Source organism: Dicentrarchus labrax, unplaced genomic scaffold (genome assembly GCF_905237075.1).
Source record: "Dicentrarchus labrax unplaced genomic scaffold, dlabrax2021, whole genome shotgun sequence".
Taxonomy (NCBI): Eukaryota; Metazoa; Chordata; class Actinopteri; family Moronidae; genus Dicentrarchus; species Dicentrarchus labrax.
Genome location: NW_026136704.1, coordinates 23,196,821 through 23,220,580, shown reverse-complemented (window position 1 = coordinate 23,220,580; position 23,760 = coordinate 23,196,821). Strand labels below are relative to the sequence as shown.

The following is a 23,760-nucleotide window of genomic DNA, read 5'->3' as shown; positions in this document are numbered from 1 at the left end:
TTTAAGGTTAAAATAGATGGCTTATAAAGGAAATGAACACAAAAACCCAAATTAAGAATGAGAAATAAAGATTATACTGTTTACCTCATCTTTTGAATTATGAACCATCTTGGCTTGTGGCCCCTTAAAATTAAACAATATGGACTTGTGACCCCTCATCACAGTTTAGTGTGCTAGTGTGTACATGAGTTTAACAAAACTGATATTTTTTTACACCTAAAAGGCAAAAAAGTATTCAGTATTCAACAGGGATTCTGTAGGTTTGGATAGGTCAAATTTAAGACTTAAAAGTCCAGTGTGTAACATTAACAAGGTGCTACTGGCAGCAATTCATTAGTATATAATCACCTGGATATAGGAACTGGTCACCATGTTGAACCACATGTTTTGCAGCCACTGTAGTTTAACCTTTGCACTCCGAAGGAGAGGGTGAAGTGAGCAAGTTGCGATCTGCTAGATGCAACTAAATCCTACACACTGAACCTTTAAAGACCTTTTTAAGACCAGTATGAATGCAATTTATTTAACGTCCATACTGGAAAAAACTGAAGGATATGAAGGAAAATCGATATTGGTTTCATGTCTGTTTAGTTTTGTTGTTGTTACAGCGAGATCAAGAAAACATATTTAAAAGTTTGACTGAAAAATGCAACTTTTTCACAGTTTTATTGATCCAATCAAATTTTAAGACCTATCATTATAAAAAGAGATTTTAAGACATTTCAGGCCTAAAATTTGGATAAAATCACGTTGACACCTTGTTCAAACTACTTTAGATAAATTGATAACTAAATTGGTGAAAAGTGAGAATAAAAACATCTTTATACCATTTTCTTAATCAAATTCTCCTCAGATGTATCCTTGGACCCCCTAGCTGGAAACCACGACCCCAAACCCAATGCTAAAACACCCAACACCCAACCCTATCTTTAAGGACTCTTTGTAACGACTTTTTAACTTAGTGTTGTTCTTTGCCATCCTTTTTAATCCAAATACTCAAATCCAGGTTTCCCAAACATAACCTTTAAATCAGTTTTATTCGCAACCTAACCCATAGCCCAAAATCCACCATTTTAACGCATATAACTTCAATAATGACAAAAATAACTTTTAAAAAAAGAAAAATATTGAATTTATTTCCCCTTACACTGTCTTTTGAGGACTTTTTCCGTCCACATAGCTATAGGGATCACATGTTCACACACACACACACACACACACACACACACACACACACACACACACAGGAGGCAGATGTCGTGTCTGTCCCTTTAAAACACTGACTCCTGGAGGTTGGAGAGGATTTGGTGCGGATAGCAGGGAGTGCGCAGCCCAGCTCGGCATGTGCAGCGCCTCATATTCGCTCAAACTGACGCCGCAACCTGCAACTGCCCGGATCAGAGCACAGAAAGGGGAATTATTTTATTTATGACCGGGCTAAATATAGTTAACCCCCCGTCCCCCCCTTTTTTTGTTTCCAGGGCATCTTTAGAAAGAAGTCTCTCTGTGTGAGACCATGCGGGGATGAAGAAGTGCTGCTGCTGAGTTTTGTTATTAGGTTTCTCCGGGGCGGTGCTGCTGCTACTGCTGATGGTCATCCTGCTGCTGTCCTGGGTTTCTGGGAGTGACATCAAAGTTTTTTTGGGGGCTGATTTTACTCGCTTGAAATATTCCAGCTGAGGCTCAGGCTCCACAGCGGCTGCGTTTACCTGGTTGTAGTCCAAATCTGGAGCGATTTTTGTTTGACTGGAGCTTTAATTGATCATTTGAGTTGACTGCCAAGAGGCTGCAGACTCCAGAGGGTCTGACACCGGGAGAGTGTGGAGATGAACTTTGGAAATTTACTACTTGTGACTGTCTCATTCATCACCATCACAGCAGGTAAAAATATTTATATAATTGAGCAGAAATGTCTTTTAAAGGTGCATCTCCCCTCTCCCTCTCTCTCTCTCTCTCTCTCTCTCTCTCTCTCTCTCTCTCTCTCTCTCCACACACACACACACACACACACACACACACACCACACACACACAAACAAACCATATGGCGTGACTGTCTCATAGTGTAGCCCTGTTTGACTCGCCTTATCGTGTTTTCTGTCCCTCCAGATGGACGCAAATGTTGTGTTTTAGCTGGATTCCTCAAACACGTTTCCCCGAGACAGTTGTGGGAACTGAGCGCATCGTCCCGACAAAATGAATTATAGGAAAGGCAAATGTCACACACGCATTAATTTGCAGCATTTGAATACCACGGGTGAATGCCAAGAAGATGCACATTTCATCCTCCCCCCCGAGCGCTCAGGCGGTCGCACAAGAGGGACCATTAGGCAGCAGGAGGGGTCAAAAGAGGCTCCACTGTAGCCAAAGTGAAACCATTTAACTCTCACTTTTAGTTCAGCTGTGAGCACATTAACTCTCATGGACAGTGTCATAGTCTGACAAGCCCTGGGTTTGAGGATGCACACATAGTATACAAAAAAAAAAAAAATGCTTTTAAAAGCTCATTTTGATTACTTTTTAGATAGAGATTATATAATTTTTTTAACCATTGCTCTTATAACAGCTTAAATTTCTGAGCCTTAATCCAAACCCTCAATAAAGGCAGGGCTCAGAAAAACAATTCATGAGAGTGCAGACGTTTTTATTATTCTCAGACAAATTGCAATATATTGTGATCATGTATTAAATGTCTGCAATGGTGTGTTTCAGTTTTAATCTTTCAGCAAAATGAAAAAAATAAACAAAGAAATCTTCACTGATGCTACAGGTCAGTCATAATTCACGTAAGAGTCTGACTCATACTGTATGTTTGAGGTAAATACTTAAATTTATATTTCAGTTTTAAAAATCTGAAAACAATGTATAGGCTGACAAACATAACATACAGAACAAGATTAATTGAAGGTACCGTGTTTAATTTTTTTACCACTAGTAGTGCTATGGAGCAATGTTTTTACGAGTGGGCTCCTGTTTTGTTTGTATCATACACGAGTACATGGCAGCCCTCCTGCTGCTGGTTTCATTCATGCTACACTACTGATCAGGGCCAAACATAAGGGGGTGGAGTGAAAAGCTATCTGGAGCCAAGCCACCATATTTAAGTGACCAAATTTCATTTTGAATTTTTATTGTTATTTTCGACTTTAACCCAAATAATAATGTCATGACCAAATCAGTTTTAAGTTTACGAATGAATGAGCCAATAGGTTAGCTAGTAACAGTGAAGGAGCCACCACCATCTGTGTGTTCCTTTAGCCACTGATACTGAGTAGGTTTCTCTCAGTTTATGCATATGTTTATGTAGGGCAGAGGCAGCATGTGCATGTGAAGATGTGAGTAAAGCAGATTTGAGCAGGGCCCATTCACTGGACCTTTTCAGGGGCTCAGCCATTTCTGTGGGCGGACCTGCTACTGAAAGCATTAATGTGCCAGAAGAAGACTTCTAGTAAGTTAACACGACGCAGGATTTAAAATGTTAAAGGAAGGAAATGCTCTGTTTTAGGCCTCAAGAATACACATAATGCATTCTGGTTAGAAGATGAATATAAACATAATTTCTGTGTGTTTACAATTCCAAATTATAAATTCGTTTTTTTAACCAGCAATAACTGATATTGTTTTTGGCCACTTGGCAGTGGAAACAAGCTGTAAACACAACACTGACGTTTTATGTCTCCTTTTAGCTCTGTTTTTGGTCTCCTCCGGAGGGAAATCTCATTCTCCTTAGCTGCTACAGTAATGGCTCCACTATGTTCACCAGCTAGTCACTGGTTTGTCTGCTGTTTGGTGCTGAGCAGGTAGCATGAAGTGAGTTTTTAGAGCTTGAATGAGCTGAAAGATGCCAAAACACTTGGCAACAACTGCGTGAGACTGCGAAGCCCGGTGATTATTCGCTGTGTGCTTTTATTTAAAGTTTTATGGTAGTCATGTGATCTCTTGTTAATTGATTACAGCGACTTTAAAGAACTGTGTTTCAAAATTGTGTCCTGAGATAACTTCTGTTATGAATTGGCGCTATACAAATAAAATTGAATTTAATTGAATTGAATTGAAAATGACCTGAAACATATCTTTGTCACTTAATGGCTTAAATACAGGTTAATACCAGTACATCTGAAACAAGGTAATATCAGCTGAAATATCAGCCATTTTACATCTTCCTTAATGATATATTATAATCTGAGCTGTGTGACCCCAGTGACTCCTCTTGCCACTCACTCTGCTTCAATAAACTGGTGCCACCTCTCAACATTAAAGGCCCTTTTCAACACCCACACTATCTGCCTACATCCATTAATCTGGAGTGGGTATTTTCTCTCATTCCCACCTCTGTTATACTGCATGTTCCCGATGGGTGATACATATTTTCATAAAAATACTTGAGAGAGACGGTTTCAAACAGGCCTCATGAGCTCTGCGGGAACTGCGTTGAGACAAATACCTCAGTGGTTGTTTATTCTGTTGTTCTTTATATAAAAGAAATAAGAAATGTGTTAGTTATAGTGAGATATGTTTGTTAATCTCGTCTCTGTTGGTCAGACGCGTACTGGGGGTTTTATATGTGTTTCTCTGTGTGATCGAAAGCAAAAACAACAACAGCGTCCTTCACAAATTGCGTTCGATTTCACACGGCAGCTTTTTCTCACACAAACCAAATCTCAATTAAGGCGCAATCAGTGTAGACCCTAATAGTTCTCACTGAAATCTCAGTTATCTTGAGTTGCATTCAGACTCAGCTGTTGGCACGCTCGCTGTGTAACTAATCGATGCTAAACAACCCTTTGCTGGTGATTTGTGTCCACTCTGTCCTCCTGCTCATTACTTAGTGACAAATATGGCTGGAGGCTGACTAAAGCCTCTCACAGTCCGTCTTGATGAAACGACCATGGATGATGAAACCACTACGTGCCACAGGCTTGAGTCATGTTGCCGGATGTTGATGATGTCCCACTTCTCGGCGATGACATCATTTAGGGATGAGATTACGGGTGAGGAGGACAGTTGCCAAACAAAGGCTCAAAAAGCCTAGACTGTTGCCAGAAGAAATTTAAACCTGACTTCTCTGCTTTGAAATTTAGTTTGCTGTGGCACGTTATCGCACCCCCGCAGAGATTACTTGGCAAAGTCACAAGAACTCCTTGAATGTATTTGGCCTTTTTAAGTATGTAAATGAATGAAAATTGAAAAAGACAAAAGTAAATCTCAGTAGACAGCCACCAGCCCCACAGACAAGCTGCCAGCCTTCTGCTCATGTCTCACTTTTACTTGCACGTAAAGTTAGTCTCTGAGCAGTCTGCCTAACAGGTACATAGTTGTGTTTTTCACCAGATATCAAGCTGTGAGCTCAGACAGGTCCAGGTTCTTGTATGAGTTTCGCTTCAAGCCTGGCTGTCTTTAAAAGCCACTGAGATCTGAAGCAAAACAGGGATGTCCCCTCTGAGGCTCTGTTGTTTTCACACATTAGCGTGACAGCAGTACACTTCTACCCCTGGGGAGGATGCAAGGTTAATATTTAGAAATACTAATTAATTAAAGCGCCCCTCGTTATGCATTGCCACAGCTTGGAGCAGAGAAATGCCAAATATAGCCTGAATCAACAGGGTTTTCGAGATGTGATCTTGATCACCCCCTCAGCTCTTGCCCTGATAACTCTGTATGTTCAATGAGGCAGAAATGTCTGAGACGCCATGAGCAAACATGTGGGTGTGTGTCTGAGTTTGCAATTAGGACCAATGTGATAGCTTGTCTATCAGAGCTGCGTGCGGTACTAATGGGCTTTTGTTTGACTGCAGTTGCTTGCTTTCTCTGGATTTTTCCATTAGCTTTGTGAATAAATGAGGAAATTCTCGCAGATCAGATGCAATCATGACAATTACTACAACTAATCATACTCACACACATGAACAGATCATAATGAGTTAAGGCTATAGCTCTAATTCTATTAACACCACTGAGAAGAGAGCAAAATATGCCACACATTGCTCATCACTTTTCAGGCCTCAGACCTTTATCAAAGTTCATATAGACAGACAGCACCTTACATACAGTATATGGCTAACTTGCTTTTGCAAAATGACAGGAGACCAGGGGCCAGTTAATAAACAAACATAATGTTTATCAGATAACATTAATAAACATTAGAATCATTGAGGACTTTAATGTTGTAATTTTCTATTTTCTTGCATTGCTAACAGGCAGGAACACTGCAGTGAAGTTAGAATATTTGGAATCATGACTGTGCCTGATATAGCAGCCTTGCATACTGAAATTGTAATTTGGCAAATTAATTACAGCGCTTTAGGATAAGTAAAATAAAAGCAAACTCATCCGTCCATTTTTCATTGAATTGCCTGTTTTCATTGTCAACCTTTCTATGTTTGTCGTCCTCGCTCATCTTTGCCAAGAGGCAAATCCAGCCCGGCGCTGAACATTCACTAATTGGTATAAACAAAACATTCCCAGTGCAAATCAGTTTATTTTGATTGTGAATTAAAAAATGGTCAGAGGGCCACACTGCACCCTGTTGCGGGCCAGGTTTAGCCAGCACGCCCTAAAGATCCAGTGTGTAACATTTAGGAGAATCTATTGGTAGACATGGAATATAATATTCATAGGTATGTATTCATTAATATATAATCCCCTGTAATTTGTAAGGCGGAAGGTGAAGCAAGTGAGTTGCAATCTGCAACTACACCACTAGAGGCCACTAAATCCTGCACAGTGGACCTTTTTAAGTTGAGTATCACTGGGCCAGTCTCTCGCCCTGGATATACAGTATACAGTGTATATATATATATATATATATATATATATATACTGTAAGCCTAGTAATGGGAGGATCCATAAATATTGGAACTTTTAACAAAATGATTCTAATTAAAGATAGAAAATATCAGGGTTAATTTCAACACGTTTCTTATGAGTAGACCTGTTAAATTTGTTTGTTTCTCCATGAAAAGAACCTCTGGCTCATGAACGGACACATTCATTTGTACACAGGGTAGCCTTGAGAGTGTACTGGAGAGCAATAACCTTGCATGAGGCCAGTACACTCTCATTCAAAGAGCCCCTCCACACTGGATGACAGCCCAAGGTTGGCTGCCATTCACACTTATGTATTATCTCGCTCTCTTTTTCCCCTTGAGCTGAAGGTTTGTGAGGTTCGTACAAGTTAAGATGTGTTTAAAAGTGTTTCATTGATTCGTACACTCTGACACGGCAAAGCCATGGGTGGTTTAACAATGCATTGTAACATTCAAAACAAACCTTTTGAATCAATACACATGTTGAGCTGAACAATGTAGCTCCTGTTTGGTTAAAAAATAATCTGTGGAACAGCGCTGTGAGCTGATATCTTGTGTTATTTTTCTTTTTGAACTCATCTGGTTGTATTTGTTCATGCTTTGTGTTTTATTCTAAATAAGACCCATTTTTAATGTAACAGTAAATTGAAAATATTCTCCTTATTGATCAAAGCTGTACATCTTGTGAATCGTAACAACAGCATTTAAATGAAGCAGCAGTTTGCAAAACATCTTTTATTCTGTTTATGTAATTTGTTCTGAAACTACATGAGTAACCGATGTCCTTCCCTACTTGTTCATCCCTTGTAAATTCGAAAGTGATTTCACACCAGAATGCCCCAGATTAATATTTTTCACACAAATCAACTCAACAACTAAATTCCCACAGGCACTCTCCGAGGAGCTACTGCTGGCTCTAATGGGCCGTGCTTATGATCCGACTAAAATCATACCTAACATCCCCATTATCGCGTGTGACGTTCATTTTTCCATGTCACAGGCGGGGCTGACAGAGTTTCTTTTTGCTGAAAGGTGCTTTCAACCACTGCACCACAATCTTCCTGTCATGAAGCCAACATTACTGTGAAAATATTCTTTCTCTCAAAGAAAATGTGTTGCTGTCGTGCTCAAGGTGGCATAGACTTTTCTCTGATTGCACACTTGTCACAGGAGCAGGTTGTTGTTGTCACTTTGGCCACCTGAAGCTGTTTGCTGTTCTTTTTTGACAAGACTATTTTTCTCAGTATTACATCAGGATGGCAGCACATTGATTCTGTTGCAGGATATTTGTAGCTGTGTTTTGTACCCATCAACCCTCATTAATAACGTGTTTCTGATACATTTTAATACTTTAACTGGTTTCTTCTATATATTTTCAAAGGCTCATTCAAATACGCACCTACCTAATAAAATGGATACACAAGAATTTGTTATGCTGATATTCAAGTCATTCAAACCAACTGAAAGCAGTCAGACTTCACAATATGTGCTGACAAACCGAGTACAAGGACAGCTGGATCTCATAAACACTGGAAAGGGAACAAGACAGAGAGCCAGGACTACAGCCGCTATGAATGTGTATAATAAAAGGATTAAAACTACCCATCGTTAATGGTTAATGGTGTTGTTAATGGCAGATGGATGGTTTTATTGGTATTACTGAGCTTCTATTCCTGTGAGTAAATATAATGTAATTTGTCAGCATATAAAAAAAAGCTCTTTTCCATTTTCCTTGGAGAGTTTGTGCACCATTAAAATGTAATCAATAATTACAAGAGACAAATAACAGTTTTAAACAATACAGATAGTTTAGATGCATTTGAAGTGGAAACTAGTGGAGTTGTCTCGAGAGACATTTGAGTGTTTCAAGGATTATACATGAGTAAAGAAAAAAATGTAATACAAATCTGAAAAATTATTTTATACTGAATTAGTTTATTTATTCAGGCAATTAAAAATTCAAATGACATTTACAGAAGATCACAATAAGATTATTCACGCAAAACAATCTCCACACACACACAGCCACACTAATTAAAACAATCACATATATTATTAAAAATGTGAGCTCCAAAAACCTTTAAAGTCCCTCAGAAGAATGAGTGTTCCTCTTACATTAACAGAAAGGGGTAGCTTGTAATGACGCATCCAGAGAGAAACAACACACGACTCTGCAGCTCCCCTCAGCTCTGCAGGGAATGTTTGTGTCTTTTAGCTCATTGTTTTGGTTTTTATTGCCCCGCAGTTTCTCCCCTCCCATCAGCGTCATTTACAAACAACAGACGTACAAATTCAGCAATTAGCTGGTGAAAAATAGTGCAACATTTAGCAGCTAAAGAGACAGATACTTCCCTCAGGAGTTGGCAGAGACCAAAAAACAGAGCTATAAGAGAGTGATGTTAATGTTAAAGATTTTAAGTAGATGTATTTTGGACTTTGCTGCGTAGATTTCAACCATTCTTTTTTTTCCATGTATACAAACTTCATGGAAATGCAACATTAAACTGCGGGAGTAATCTTTTTTTTAAGAGGTCGACTCTCTCGCAGTATTTGTTTTTGGGATAAAATCCAATTATGATGGAAGAGGAAGAGTTCAAAGTGATGTAACTGTATAACATCAGTTGGGATTTGATACTGCCAGTGAATCATTTGCATGCTTTGAAAACACGGGTCACCACCAGGACATGAATGTGTTGTAGAGACGCTTCTTTAAAATCATCATCCAAATACATTTTCTGTGGACAAACAGTCCGTTGTGTCAATATGTACTCTTCGCAGATACAGATGTGATAGAATATAATCTATAGTAAAGTCCATTTTAATATCTGAAAGGATTAGTTTCCAGGCCTCGCATGAAATGATTTACACTTGTTCTCTTTTTGTAAACAAAGTATGTGTTTTTGTCAGGACTGACTGGAGGTGCTATGGCACATTTTAATGCCTCGATTAGTATTCATCCACATCCTGCATTAGCGTTTTGAGCTGTCCTGGTTTGTGACCCCGGGGTGTTAGCTGAGAGCGCTCAGATCGTTCTTTAGATGTTTACTTCAGGTTTATGCCATGATGGCGACTCCTGGCCCCTCGTGGATCAAATCAGTTCAGGAAAAGGACATAAATCTGCTTACAGCTGAAAAGTGAGGGTTTATCCTGATGCCTCTAGATTTAAGTATAATGTAGCAGAAGCATGGGCAACAACATGTGTGTCATTAGGTTACTCCTGACTGCTCCTCTACTATGATAATGGAGGATTGTCATGCATGTCTAGATTATGTGCTGAAAATAATGCCCCAGACAGAGCGGCACAATAATCAGTGGCACAGTGACCATTTCATTTTCTTTTTTTTCTTTTCTGAGAGTGAGGGAGAGACCATCTGTTCCTCAGAACCAAACTAAAAGCAGCGGCATTTTGAATTATTCATTTTTCTAACTGTAACACACTGTTAGAGACATTTGGTCTTGCTCTAAAAGCTTACCTCATGACTTGAAGAAGTGTGTCTTTCCCTCACAGCCAAGGGAAGATAGTAATGGATCCCCAGAGAGAAGAATATGGGAGTTATCTATATCTGTCTGCTTCGCTCATTCTCTCAACTCGGGTCTCTCTCCTTGTAAATACATACGTAGGTCTACCTGTGGTCTTATTCTCAGTTTTCTACCAGCTATCATCTCTACCTCTGCGACATTCCTGATTGACACAGAGATTGGCCATTACTATATCACATGGGTGATTGCATCCTCTGTACAGGTGGTGTTTTCAGTGAAAGCACTCTACCATATATGTTCTCTCCACCAATATATGGGGCTACTGTGTTTTGCTATTTGCAGAATATAGCAAGAACAAATGGATATCAAATCTGAAAGGCACAGGCTGTTATTGGAAAGTGTGATGTCTTATCTTGAATTCAGAGTCAACCTTCAAAGAGAGATTACCGGTGATTTGCTGCTTCGCTACACACAAATTTATCCAACTCTCAAAAAGCATATCTAAAAGACATTCTTCCCTTTGGTTTTGCCGCTGTCTGTCCTGTTACAAAGAGATGCTTTCATGAATCGTAGGTTGTTGGATGGTAGATAACATGTGTCCTCATCTGCACTTCACAGGGTCCCGGGCACGGTTTGAAGACAGTGCACCACGGATTGTGGAGGACCCCTCGGATTTGATTGTCTCGAAGGGGGAGCCTGCCACCCTCAACTGCAAGGCAGATGGGCGACCCACCCCGACTATAGAGTGGTATAAGGATGGCGAGCGCGTGGAGACAGACAAAGATGACCCCCGATCTCACCGCATGCTCCTGCCCAGCGGCTCCCTCTTCTTCCTCCGCATTGTACACGGACGACGAAGCAAACCGGACGAGGGCGTCTACACCTGTGTGGCACGCAACTACTTGGGAGAGGCCATAAGCCGCAATGCTTCACTTGATGTTGCCAGTAAGGCTCTATGATGATCATAGTCCTAAAAGTGTGTGTGTGTGTGTGTGTGTGTGTGTGTGTGTCTGCACCTTTTTGGCACTATATGTTGATGTGTGTGAACAGTGTGCAGATGCTTTGCACGTTGTGTCCCAGATCTTTTTGCAGCCGTCTGGCAGCTTTGTGGAAGTCCACTGGAGAGTTGGCTGTGCTTAAAAATAATGATATGAAACAACCAGACTGCAGGAAGCAAACTCTGAGAAGATGGTGGACATATATTCAGTATTAAGTAATAGCCTGAGGAGTCGTTCCTAATTTTAGGCTGCTGTGACAATAATCTATTTCATCTTTTAGCCCTTTGGTTTTTTTATTTTAGGTGTTTTGAGAGTGAAGTTAAACAATTTTGGGTCATTTTAGCATGTTAATTACTTAGCTGACGAATCTTAACAGTTTAGGTATGTGACTTTATAGTGACATGAGGATAATAACAATAGAATTAGGATCAGAATATCAGAACCAGCATTAATTTGAGCTACAGTAGCTCGTCTGTTGGATCAGACCACAGGGGCCAGTCTTCGCTCCCCACATGCATCAGTGAGCTTTGCCCACACATGACCCTGTCTCTGGTTCACTGCTTTACCTTCCTTGGACTACTCTTGATAGGTACTGATCACTGCAGACCGGGAACAGCCCACAAAAGCTGCAGTTTAGGAGATCCTCTAACCCAGTCGTCCAGACATTACAATTTGGCCCTGGTCAAAGTCGCTCACATCCTCACGCTGCCTCAAAATGTTCACTTGTTGCCTAATATAGCCTATATGTTTTTATTAGTGTATGTGGGTACCTGAAAATCAGAATTGTTGTCGAATGGACAAAACCAAACACTAGATAGGGCCTTTCACATTTTTTCACATGCTTGGATCACCACTAGGTGCCAAAAATCCGAGTTGTTTTTGTCAGTGTTGTCAGGATGGCTCAGGTTTGTAGAACCACAGTATCCCTGAATGTCATGTTACCTTACATAAAACATATTTCAGTGAATGTGTGGTATACATATTTTAAATTTGGCACTAGTAATAGACCTGTATCTGTTCAGTTTGTGGTCAGTTTCAGTAAAGAAAAAGTTGGATCCCTAATTTAACCTCTGTTGTAGAGATTTGGTAAAAACAGACTCTGGCAAGATCAACATCAGTCAGTAAAAAAGTTCAATGCTCCTACAACATTCAAAACACTTCAAGAAAAAACAGAAAAACACATCACCTCAAACACTTGTGTTTGTGTCACAGTCGATGCGTTATGCTATGCATCTCAGTACAACGGCTAAAGGGGGACTATTTTTTAAGGTTTACTGTCATGTTTGACTGAGGTGTTTTAGAAAGATGTAGGAGGATTGTGCTTGTTGCCCTGATCGGTGTTTTTCTCGCCAGAGTCTGAGTTTCCCAAATTTTTATAGTGGAGGTGGTGAATAAAATGTTATTATGACTAATGAACAAAAGTGTGAGAATAACACCCAGGTTGACAATGTTGGAATTTACTCTTAAATGACTAAAATTAAATTTTTTTGGCCTTTTTTTGATAGTGACAGCAGTAGATAGACAGGAAAGGGGAGTAGGGAGAGAGGGGATGACATGCAGCAAAGGGCCGCAGGTCGGATTTGAACCCGGGCCGCTGCAGCAACTCCGTACATTGGTTGTCAGCTCTACCGAAAGAGCTAACCAGGCGCCCATTATTGATAATTTTAGTGTTTTGTCTATAAAATGTTAAAAATAGTGAAAAATTCCCAATTTTCTGAGTCCAAGGTGAAAAATCAACAGTCCAAAGCCCAAATATATTTAGTTCACTCATATATAGCAAATCATCACACTTGAGAAATTGTAACCAGTGAAGTTTTTGATCATGTCTCTAGAAGATAAACCGTCACTGCTCAGTTATATTGAGAAATGTGACACAGCTGCTGTTGCTGACCCTCTCTGTGGTAGCCAGATTATCATCACATCACCTGAGAGATCCTCTCTGTGTGTGCCAACAACATCATATGTGTGAGCATGCATGTATAGCCTGGACAGACGTGTTCTCTGCTGCCGAAGAATGCAGCAGGGGAGTATGAGCTTTCCTCCTATCTTTGTGAAAGTGCACTGAAGTAAAAAGCTCCCACTAGGAGCCGTGTCTATTATTTTCCCTCCTCGGTCCAGGACACGTGCCATTGTCTTCCTTCCCTCCTAATTGTGCCAGTGTGGCTCGGCCCTGGAGTGAACTGCAGCTCTCTTTGGCATGAGGAAATGGATTAGTCTTTGGGTTGATTAGGGGAAGGAGCATAACAGATTAGCAAGGTCGAACTGTCCTCGTTAAAACACACAAAACAGCAATTTCAACCCAGTCTTATCTTCTACCATATTGAGACTTCCTTACTGTGTGTGTAAGTGCTCAGGGATGGCTGAACTCATCTGTAGCTCATGTCCAAAAATAGTGACAGCCTCCTCAGATATACTGTATATTGGAACCTATAAGCAGCTGCAAGTAATGCAAATATCCAAGCTGGGAGAAGAGATGATGCATATGCTGTCATATTGCCTCTTTTAAATGGTTGATAATGAAATTTACCGTTGTGTGCAGCTGGAGATTACAGTAAAGTCATATTAGTAAATGGATGACTCACCTGCAGGCACTGAGTGACTAACGGTATTAATAAGTGCCTGTTTTGTTCTAATCTCACTGCCTCCGGCTAGCAAGGGCATATGCTAAGGCAGCGTGGTGGTGGTCTTAGACTCCCCCCGCCCCTCTGTGTGAGGTTGTGCTGACTGTGGGGTAAGTAGTGACCCAATTAGCTCTGGCAGGGAGGGAGGTGGGGGGAGTATGTAGTGCTAATGAGAGGCCAGTTTTAAGCTGGTGGTCTTGCAGAAATCTATGAGTGCGTGTGTGTGTGTTGGTGGTGGCTTTGTGTGAAGTAGGAGTCTGAGGGACAACAGGTGGGAGGAGGAAGAGCTTTAAAACTCCCACTGAGCAGTAATTAATATCGATGCATCTGTTCGACTGTTGGTATGTCGCTGCGTTGGGAGCAGGAGCGCTGACACCAACCTAGGTTTAACCACATTAATTACACTTTAATTGCCAGTGAATGATCCATAATATATTGTGCTGCATGACTAAGCCTCTTTTCTGCAGTGCACTCACAGATTTGCACATCACTCACTCTAGCAACGTATTTCCTAGCCCCAGGAAACTTTGCGTGAAGTATTGCCACCGCTTCCGCTTATTCTGGCGTGTGTGACATTTAGCTGGCATTATGGGTAACTGTAGATCGCCGATGATTGCAGAGGAACCAATGCGCACACCTCCCAAATCTTGTTGTGCAGACCTGCATATTAAGAATATTAAGTTTTCTATATTTGTTTCAGGGATGTATGACCGAGAACAGCTTTATTGGAGAATCTGGAATCAGTGGCTTTTTGTTTGTAGAACATCTTTAGCGTACCGCCAACTCTTGCATATGGCGCTTACTTGAAAGGAAATGCAAGAAATCTCACACCCATAATTCATGCAAGGTATCATGGGTGAGGAATAATGTGGATATAGATTCATAGAAGAAGATATATAGAGAACAAATGCTGACTTCACCTCTGAGTCATGGAGGTTTTTGTCAAGACATAAAAACGATTTAAGAACTAAGATTTCTTTCTTCTGTACAGTCACTCCCTATTTGCTGCACAGTTGTATCTGAGGTAATGTTTTTTATGCTCAATTCACATTTTGTGCACCCTGAGGTCCACAAGTTCTGTTTTTGGTATATCTGCAGTTGCTCCCTCCTAGAGTAGCTCGTAGTAGGAGCTCGCTTTGCTCTGAAATGCCAGCAGCAGTCATTATTCTAGTCTTTTTTTTTCTTGCCTTTTTACTATAAGCTGCCAGTGACCGGCTGACTTGCCTGGCTGTTGAAAAACCAGAATAATGAGATAGTAGGAGAAGACTGAAATCTATTCCTCCATTCTTCCAAACAGTGTTCTTTGGCATTAAAACGAAGCAAAAAGGGGAGGACGCAGTAATGGTGTCTGTTTCAAAATCATGAATGTGAGTGTCTGCCTGTATCAGGGAGGAGACAGTCACATGATGCGGCAGGATTAGAATAAAGTAGGACAAATAAAGAATAAAACTTGTTTAAAAGGCTTTAGAGCCAGATGTTCCTCTTACTCCTGATGAGGGATTATGAAGGAATCAAACTTCTGTTTGCAGCTTGTTTCTTGGCTTGTTCTGCTTTACATTCTCTTTTCACCAGGGAGAATCCTCTGATATATATCATCGCTGATGGATACAGTTTATACGTGTAGTTTACAGTTGATCTGCACTTGGATGCAAGACAAATTGTCAGCCTAAAGAGCCGTCTACACCGAGAACCATAACTATAACCATAACCATAACTCGTTCTTACTCCAGTGGATTTTACACGACTATGGCGACAATGACAAGGGCAAACAATATTGTTGGGATTACTTTCAGAGCAATTTAATGAATGATATTGTGGTTGACAACTTAATAAATGCTTATATAACATAATTTTTAGGCTGCAAATCACACATACTGGCAACTGGTCTTTAGCACTGATGGGGCCTCTGAAGTCCTTAATGATGTCCTCTCTTTTTTAAATTAAAGTATGAATACAAATTGACTTTTATAGACGACAACAAGAACTTTGTTAACCCATATCCCTCTGGTTTTCTTTTTGTTTCTCTGGTCAACGTAACGCAGTAACAGCTGATTAATAACTTTTATATTTCTACCAAGCTACCGATACAGCTGGAGTGCACAGCACAAGCTCGGGGCCACTGTTTACACTATGTTATTATACATCTGTGTGGATGCTCACATTGTTATCGTTACAGTTATTATTATAGTTATTGCTCTTGGTGTGGACGGCCCTTAAGTTTGGCTCTAGAATTGTGCAAATCATCACTGCTATGGTTTATATGAGCACAGTCAATCCTCACTAATAATGCAAAATGCGATGTCTATATGCAGTGTCTGTTCGTAATTGAAACATCATCATATTCTTGGAAAGTGGAGGAATTTATAGCCATGAGTTTTTCATAAAGGCTATTTGCCCTGGAGTCTTTTCTCATCCTCCATCAACACAATCAGACAATGGATGGATTAAAGCAATCTCTCTTCTCTGTAGGCAAAGCTTCCATTAGCTATGACAGGGCAGTATCATAGCAATGGGATTAGACCACCTCCCTAACGGGTTTACTGCTCTCTGAAATAAAAGAACAATAGGAGCCAGGCAGCGGGTCGTATGCAGGCTCTCAAAAATGAGCACGCTTCCACTGTCCTTTAACCTGTCTGTCCACCCTCCTACCTGTCAGTGTGAAAACACAGAGCCTGGTAGCCATTCACACATCTGTCCGGCCCACGCTGTCTGCTGTCTGCTTCCTACACTCACTGTCACCTCATGTTTAATATAAACGCTTTTATTTCTGTCCTGTCTGTCAAACTCACCCATCATGTTTCTTTCAGTTTGCTGGGTACGGAAATTGTCTGTGAACTGTTAAGTAATTTGCCCTGTGGCTGCTTGATTTTAGACAAAGTCACAATCAATTAACAAAACAAACCAACAGAAAACCCTGTCAACAATATACATGAAGCAGCTTTATGTGCAATATAAAGTGCAAATGCCATATAGCATTTTCTTATGATTAATATCCCTCTGTTCATTCTTCCAAAAACACTAACAGATGGCCTTTCTGCAGTCCTAGAGCTCCTCTCTGCTAAACACTAATATTATAGAGATAAATGTCACTTAAAAATCAAGTGATGAATATTCTCTGGGAGATTAAATCTCCTAATCTGTATATCCCTGAAATATTAAAGTCATGAAAATGAATGGGCGCTCTCAGAATAGCGCCCACAGAAATGAAACCGCTGAAAGTCATTTAGCCCTGCTTTGCCATTATTTAAGCTCACAGGAAGTGCCTTTGGGGAATATGAGGATTTGTCTCTGCAGACACAGGGTCAAACCTCAGCTGCCCTGCAGTAACCACGCTCCATGTCTGAGCCCAGCGTGGACGGGCACAAGCCATAGCACAGGGCCTCGTTTAGAAGATTATTTGGCAGACCTAGTCGTATTATGTCTAAGAAGTTAAGTTAGGGACAGTAGCCCCTAAGGAGGGGTGGTTCGTCTCTGTGTTTCTGAGGAGATTGGTTGATTCCATGGTAGGATCATCCTTGCATACAAACATCCGTGGCAAACTCTGTTTGGCATAGCAAGCTTTAAAGTCGGAGCAAGGAAAGATCACATTAACTTGAACACAGCTTCAAAGAACATTTTGGAGCTTGTGTTGTGCAGTGTTTGGGGGTAGTGGTGTCAGGAATATATTCTGCTCTCTGGCATGTGTTTCAACCCTCAAATGTCCCACTTTCTGGGAGTCTGTGCCCGGGGACTCTGGGTTTCAAATGCTAAAGGTGTGTGCGTGCATTTGTGTTTGCGTCTATGTGTATCTGTATCTGTTGGTGTGTATGTGAGCAGTTCAGGGATTAGCTCTCTACCCATAACTTTTTCCTTTCAGTCACCATGGCAGTGAAACAAAGGTCTCTGTGCACACATCTAACCAGGCCTTACAGACGGAAGTCTAAAAATAATGCAGTGCTTTCAATTAGCCCTTCAGCTCTGCAAAGCATTTGAAGCAGGCAGCCAAGTGAACAGGGTCGGGGTTATTTGGTGAACAGACCTTTGGGAGGAGTGTGAGTGCCTTTACTGGTTATAGCTCCTGCAAAAGCTCCTTAATTGTCCTGTTTAATAAGGATCTTTAATGTGTTTAACTTTTTAAGGCAGATGTCCACACACTATATATGTATGTGTGTATACATATATATATATATATATATATGCAAGCTCCCCACACCCCTGGTCAGTGAGGTTCTTCCTTTGTTGTCACATAATATGCTCTGAGATGTATTGCAGTGTTCGACTATGAATAATTATTAAATATCACTGCAGCATAATGACAAGAGGATGAAATGTAATAATGTCAAAGATGTTAGAAGTTCCGAATAAGTCTTCGTTTTGTAAAGACTTCTCACTCCTCCTTAGCCTTAAAAAACAAATCCCACTTGGTGAACAGAGTAAACTTCCACTTCATTTCAATAAAGTTTAGTTTAAGGAGGTGAGTATGTGTGATTGATTAACTCATGGAGCAAGTTATAGAAAAGGGCATGTAAGTACGGATTGACTGATGTCCACCTCAGACCTGAGGGAAAACTGTCTGCCGCTTCAAGTTTTAGAATATTCATAACCGTTTACCCAAGACAATTACAGACGTGGAACAGAGTGAGGAATGATTTTCAGTCTGTAAATAGCTGTGATGAAGTCATTTCAGATGAGATTTTATTCATGCCCAGTGGGTCTGAATATTGATGCTACACTAAAGGCCAGTACTGCCATGTTGACGTAGACCTGTCAGATGTAGTACTGGTGGATAATTAATGTCGTAGATTTAGTAATTAGCTTAGACTTAACTAAGTGCTTAGTTAAGTTGGTTTAAGGTGGATTACAGTATCGTTACTAAATCCTAATGAGTAAAGACTAACTGAGATTAAAAACTGATTGGTCACTGTTTTCTGTAGCTACACCTCTTTCTGTTCTAGCACTGTATGCAGTTTACAGTGATAATGCTGGAAAGTTTAAGTAATTAAAACAATTGTTCGATTGTATCAAATGCAGCTAGATAGGATAAACGCTAACTCTACAATTTGATGAAAATTTTGGAAGTTTCCTGCTGACAAACAAGAAGTCATGAATGCACTTGGTGGTTACATACATGAATGAATGCTAAGAGACTGAGATTGTGAAGTGTGTCCATCATGCAGCATCTTAATCAAGTGATTATCCATGTAAAAATGAAAATAACTGAACAGGGTAGACATAGATCAGACCCAGTATTACTGCATTATAGGGCTGCACAATATGGGAGGACATCATATTGACAGGTATTGCATTAAGATTTGCAATTAGTAAGGGAATGATCATTTTTGCATCACAAATTTATATCCCTTTTCTTTCATTTTCACTGAATAAAATTATTAACATGATGATGTAAAATTGTTTGGGCTCTATACCAAACAAATATGTTTTCTTAAATCTGGAGAACAAGATTTGTAGGCCAGGGAATCTCTGCAGCACTACAATACTTCATTATAATGCTGTTTGGTCACACATTTTACCTTTTATCAACAAACGGCAGCTTCTGTGATTTACATATTGCACTTGACCATATTGCGATTTCAATAATATTTTGATTAATTGTGCAGCCCTACTGCATTATGATCAAATATGTAATTAAAATGTGATTTATTCTAAGAAGCACTTGCATTTGGTATGCTTACAAGCTAATTGTAGAATACAATGGGGGAAAGATTGTGTGCTCTTGACTTTTGCAGCATATAGCAGCAATTTCATGCATATAGTATGTTAATTTATCAAAAATGCTAATGTTACTTAGTGCAAGCAAGGTTTCTGTACTTTTAATGTGTGCTGCCACCTCTGTTGGACTCACATTTCTCACTACCTGTACAGCCAAATTGGTGTGGTTTCAGTTAGTATTATTGTTGCTTCTAGCTGTAGTTTCACACTGGAATTAGGTGTCATATTACCCATTACCCATTACCCATGTTACCCAGAGCTGACCGGCTAAGACAGGCGTGTGGTAACATGTTTTGAAAATGTAATTAACCAGTCTCACATACAAATTTACCTTTGGATTTGTTTTCAGAAGTTTTCCTCATATTTTAATACTGAAATTGTCCAGAATTAGCTGTCATGATATTGTAGCACTGCGTTTTTTACTCCCTTGCTGCAGGCACAACCCGTCAATAGAAAAACATACTTGGACAAGCAATGTCAGTTGCATGTGTATAGATTTCAGTGTGTGCTCAGACCTGTGTGTTAATTAAAATAAAAACATATATATTAATAATCATTATTCTTATTATTCTTATTATTATGTGTTAGTGTTGGTCAAACAACACTTTGTTGGCTGGAGTATAAACTTCCCCAAACCAAATACAGCACAGGACAGAGCTGCATTACTCTCAACTTAAATATTATACCATCTTAATTCCCAATCTTAATGATGTAGATAACCAATGACATATAATAGCCCTTCTCTTTGGAAGTAATGCTAGGCTAATAGGTAGCGAGCTAATTTGCCAGACATTCAAATGTTTGCAGCTTCCTTTAGAGCAGTTGAACTTAGTTTAATCTATTCCTTACACTTTTTCTCTCATGTGTTTGGTTTTTGGAAAGGATAAAAAAAATACTCTTGACTTGACAGGCCTGCCTTCCCTAATTATGGTTGCTAAGCTATGATTGGATAATTGCTTTTTGGAGGTGAAATGTGATCACTCAGTTGATGTTGGAGAAGTGTTAATAGTGAGTCTGTTGCCATGTATTGTCAAATTGACAGAAAAGCAGATGATCTTTCATCTTTGGGTCTGTGAAAGATCGCTAAAATATTCATGAAAGTGTAAAAGGAGATTGTATTGATTGATTATGCTGGAATAATACACTTTGGTGGAGGAAAAAAAAGGCTGTATGCTGTAGCTACAGGATGTGGTCCAACATGACGAGTGAAGCCATCGGTGTGTGCGAGTGTGTGTGTGTGTGTGTGATTGAAAATGTGAGCCTGTCAGCATCCGAGTATGAGTTTCCATTGTACAGGAGGTCTCATGAGAAGGCTGCAGTTCACAGTTCACACTGAGTCTTTTATCTGTCAATCACAGCAGAAGATTAGAAGATATCAAAGGTCGTCATGTCAAAGTCATCTCATCCTGTCGTCCTCCACCGGGTGCTGGGAGTGCAAACTTCAGGGGTGACACAAGGATAGGCTTTTCTCCGTCAGTGCTGATTTTATTGGAGTCAGATAAGATAGCGCTTGGAATCAGAGACACAATCCCTTCATTAATGCAGAGGCCATTTTTTCTCCCTCACACATGGGCTAAATTATGAATGTGCTGTTATTTGTTTACTCCATGTTGGACTGAGAGATGTGCATTATTCATCTGCTCTGACAGGAGAGACAGCAGAGTAGGACACGGTCCTGGGAAAACATTAAAAGCGAGTGCGCAGTCTAACAAGGACGTTGCCAAGCATTTGAGCAGTCATGCACATACAAATATAATAATCAACTCTCTCTCAATAAGCTTGTTTTCAGCCAAGCTTCAGGGAGAAGATGGTTCACTCAAGAGAACAAGTCTAAAATGATATCCAAGACAAATTGGTGTTCCTTTTGATTACAGCAGTCATGTGTCTGCGCTGCTGCTCACCGATCTGTGGGTCTGATTTCCAGCCTTTGTTTAAAATACATCAGACAGACAGGGCTTCTGAAGCTAATTAGATTTCTTTGTGTTTTCTTCTTCAGTCCTGAGAGATGATTTCCGGCAGGCCCCGAGTGACGTGGTGGTGGCCGCTGGTGAGCCTGCTGTGTTAGAGTGTGTGCCTCCACGTGGTCACCCTGAGCCCACCGTGTCCTGGAAACGCAACAACGCCCGAGTCAGCACCAAGGATGAACGCATCTCTGTGAGTTCAACATAAACGCTGGATGAAGGCTGAACAAGGCAGACTCCCATTTCCAAATAGATAGTCATTTACAAACACAGCTATCTAATACCCTCCGTGTTATGCAGTTTCCATCCAAATTTAGTGCAGTTCTTAAGTGAATTTTCAAGAACATGAAATGAGAATGAATTCCATAAATTCTCACTAGATCACTAACTGTGTATAAATCCACAACTGGAAATAGAATTACATGTATGTCCTCTGTAGGAACAAATGGCCTTGAGGTTGAGAGCCATAGACTTGGTACGCAAATGAGAAAGTATTGAGAGGCTGGCTGACTCATTGTTGGTTGTGGTATTTTCATGAGATTGTAGTATAGAATCTTATCTTTTAAGGGGAAAATCAGGAGTACAAGAGGTTAACCTTGAATTTCAGGCCCATTTTGTTGTTTTGTTTCTCTTATTCCTGTGGATACATTTTCAATTAACAAAAAAAAATCTACACTTAAGTACTATAAAGAAACAATTCTAAAAAAAATAAAAAGTACTTTTTCTTCACATCTTTATAAACTCAACATTTATTACTGACTTTCAGCAGTCCAGGAGAATGGCACAGGTACTGATTTTCAATGACAGTAGTTTCAATAGACCCTAATTTGACGCAGACACCTTGGTTTTCTATGGACCAGAAAATGCCTCAGAATCTACTGTCACTTTTGTTATCTCCTCTCAAGTGTAAAATTAACACCAGAACACAATTTCAGATGTTTTTTTTAAATGTTGGAATTCACAAGCTGAAGTTGATGAAGGACGTTCAGTAGTAGAAGCAGAGGGGGGCGGAAGTATTCAGAACCTTTATTTAAGTAAAACTAAGACACTATAAAAATACAAGCAAAAGTCCTGCATTAAAAATATTACTTACGTGAAAGTATAGTTAGCAACATGTAAAAACAATCAGTGTAGAATAGGTTAGCCCCTGTGGGTGTTACAGTATTAAACAGTATTGAGTTATTATAACTGATGTATTCAATTGCAAGTAGAATTGCACAGTGCCTTGAATATGAATTAAGGTTTGCAGGAGTGCAAGAGTATACAAATATAGATTATTTTTCTATTAAAGACTGCGAAAATAAAAATGAATAATATCTGGCGTCTTCACTCAGGGCACCCTTAAGACTAATCTGTAGAGCTGTCATTGTTTTTCAGATGCGTGGGGGCAAACTGATGATCTCTAACACCAGGAAGAACGATGCTGGCATGTATGTTTGTGTGGGCACAAATATGGTTGGAGAGAGGGACAGCGATCCTGCAGAGCTGGTGGTGTATGGTGAGTTTCTGATATATATGTATGTATATACCTTAGGTAAGTCCTTTTTAAAGAGCATAAGCTAGACAAACCTTCCCTCTTCCTGCAGAACGTCCTGTGTTGGTACGGAGGCCGGTGAACCAGGTGGTCATGGAGGAAGATACTGTTGACTTCCTATGTGAGGTCCACGGAGATCCCGCCCCCACTGTTCGATGGCGCCGAGAGGAAGGGGAGCTTCCCCGTGGGAGGTAAGAGACAGTCAGACCGGTGATGCACATACATATGAATAAGAAATACAGCTTTACCAGAGATGAGCTGTGTGTTGGATTATTAACTCATGTGACCCAGAAAACATATGTGGAGTAATTGTTCATTAATTCATGTCTGTCTATCAGTTTGCTAATATAAATTCATAAATGGAAGAGACAAAAGAGGATTCATTACTTGGCAGAATCCTCCGGTGACCAGATTCATGCTTTTTTCTATCTAAACTCAATGTAATGTATATTTAGCTAAGCCTGTTAATAATTACATTTTTTTCAATTTCCAGCATTATATTGCTCTAAAACGTAATTCTATAAAACTCTAATAATAAAATAATACATCCATAGAACTAATCACTTATACAGTACAACCAATAATGTAGGTTAAGAAATGCTGTTTTACACTGTATGTTGAGCTATGTGAGTTATACATTATATATATCATT

The 23,760-nt window shown here is 40.0% G+C and overlaps 1 protein-coding gene across 5 annotated transcripts in view; it reads left to right on the top strand.

The window, feature by feature from the left end:
- Positions 1-1,304: 1,304 nt before the first annotated feature.
- The window catches only part of zgc:77784 (uncharacterized protein LOC402947 homolog), a 52,355-nt gene continuing 29,899 nt past the window's right edge, over positions 1,305-23,760 (top strand). For all 5 annotated transcript variants that reach the window (XM_051398741.1, XM_051398740.1, XM_051398739.1 and 2 more), the window contains exons 1-5: positions 1,305-1,881; positions 10,904-11,230; positions 21,610-21,767; positions 22,952-23,072; positions 23,161-23,299. In XM_051398741.1, the coding sequence (XP_051254701.1) occupies positions 1,827-1,881; positions 10,904-11,230; positions 21,610-21,767; positions 22,952-23,072; positions 23,161-23,299 (800 nt within the window). In that variant the 5' untranslated portion in view covers positions 1,305-1,826. The remainder of the gene's footprint in view (positions 1,882-10,903; positions 11,231-21,609; positions 21,768-22,951; positions 23,073-23,160; positions 23,300-23,760) is intronic.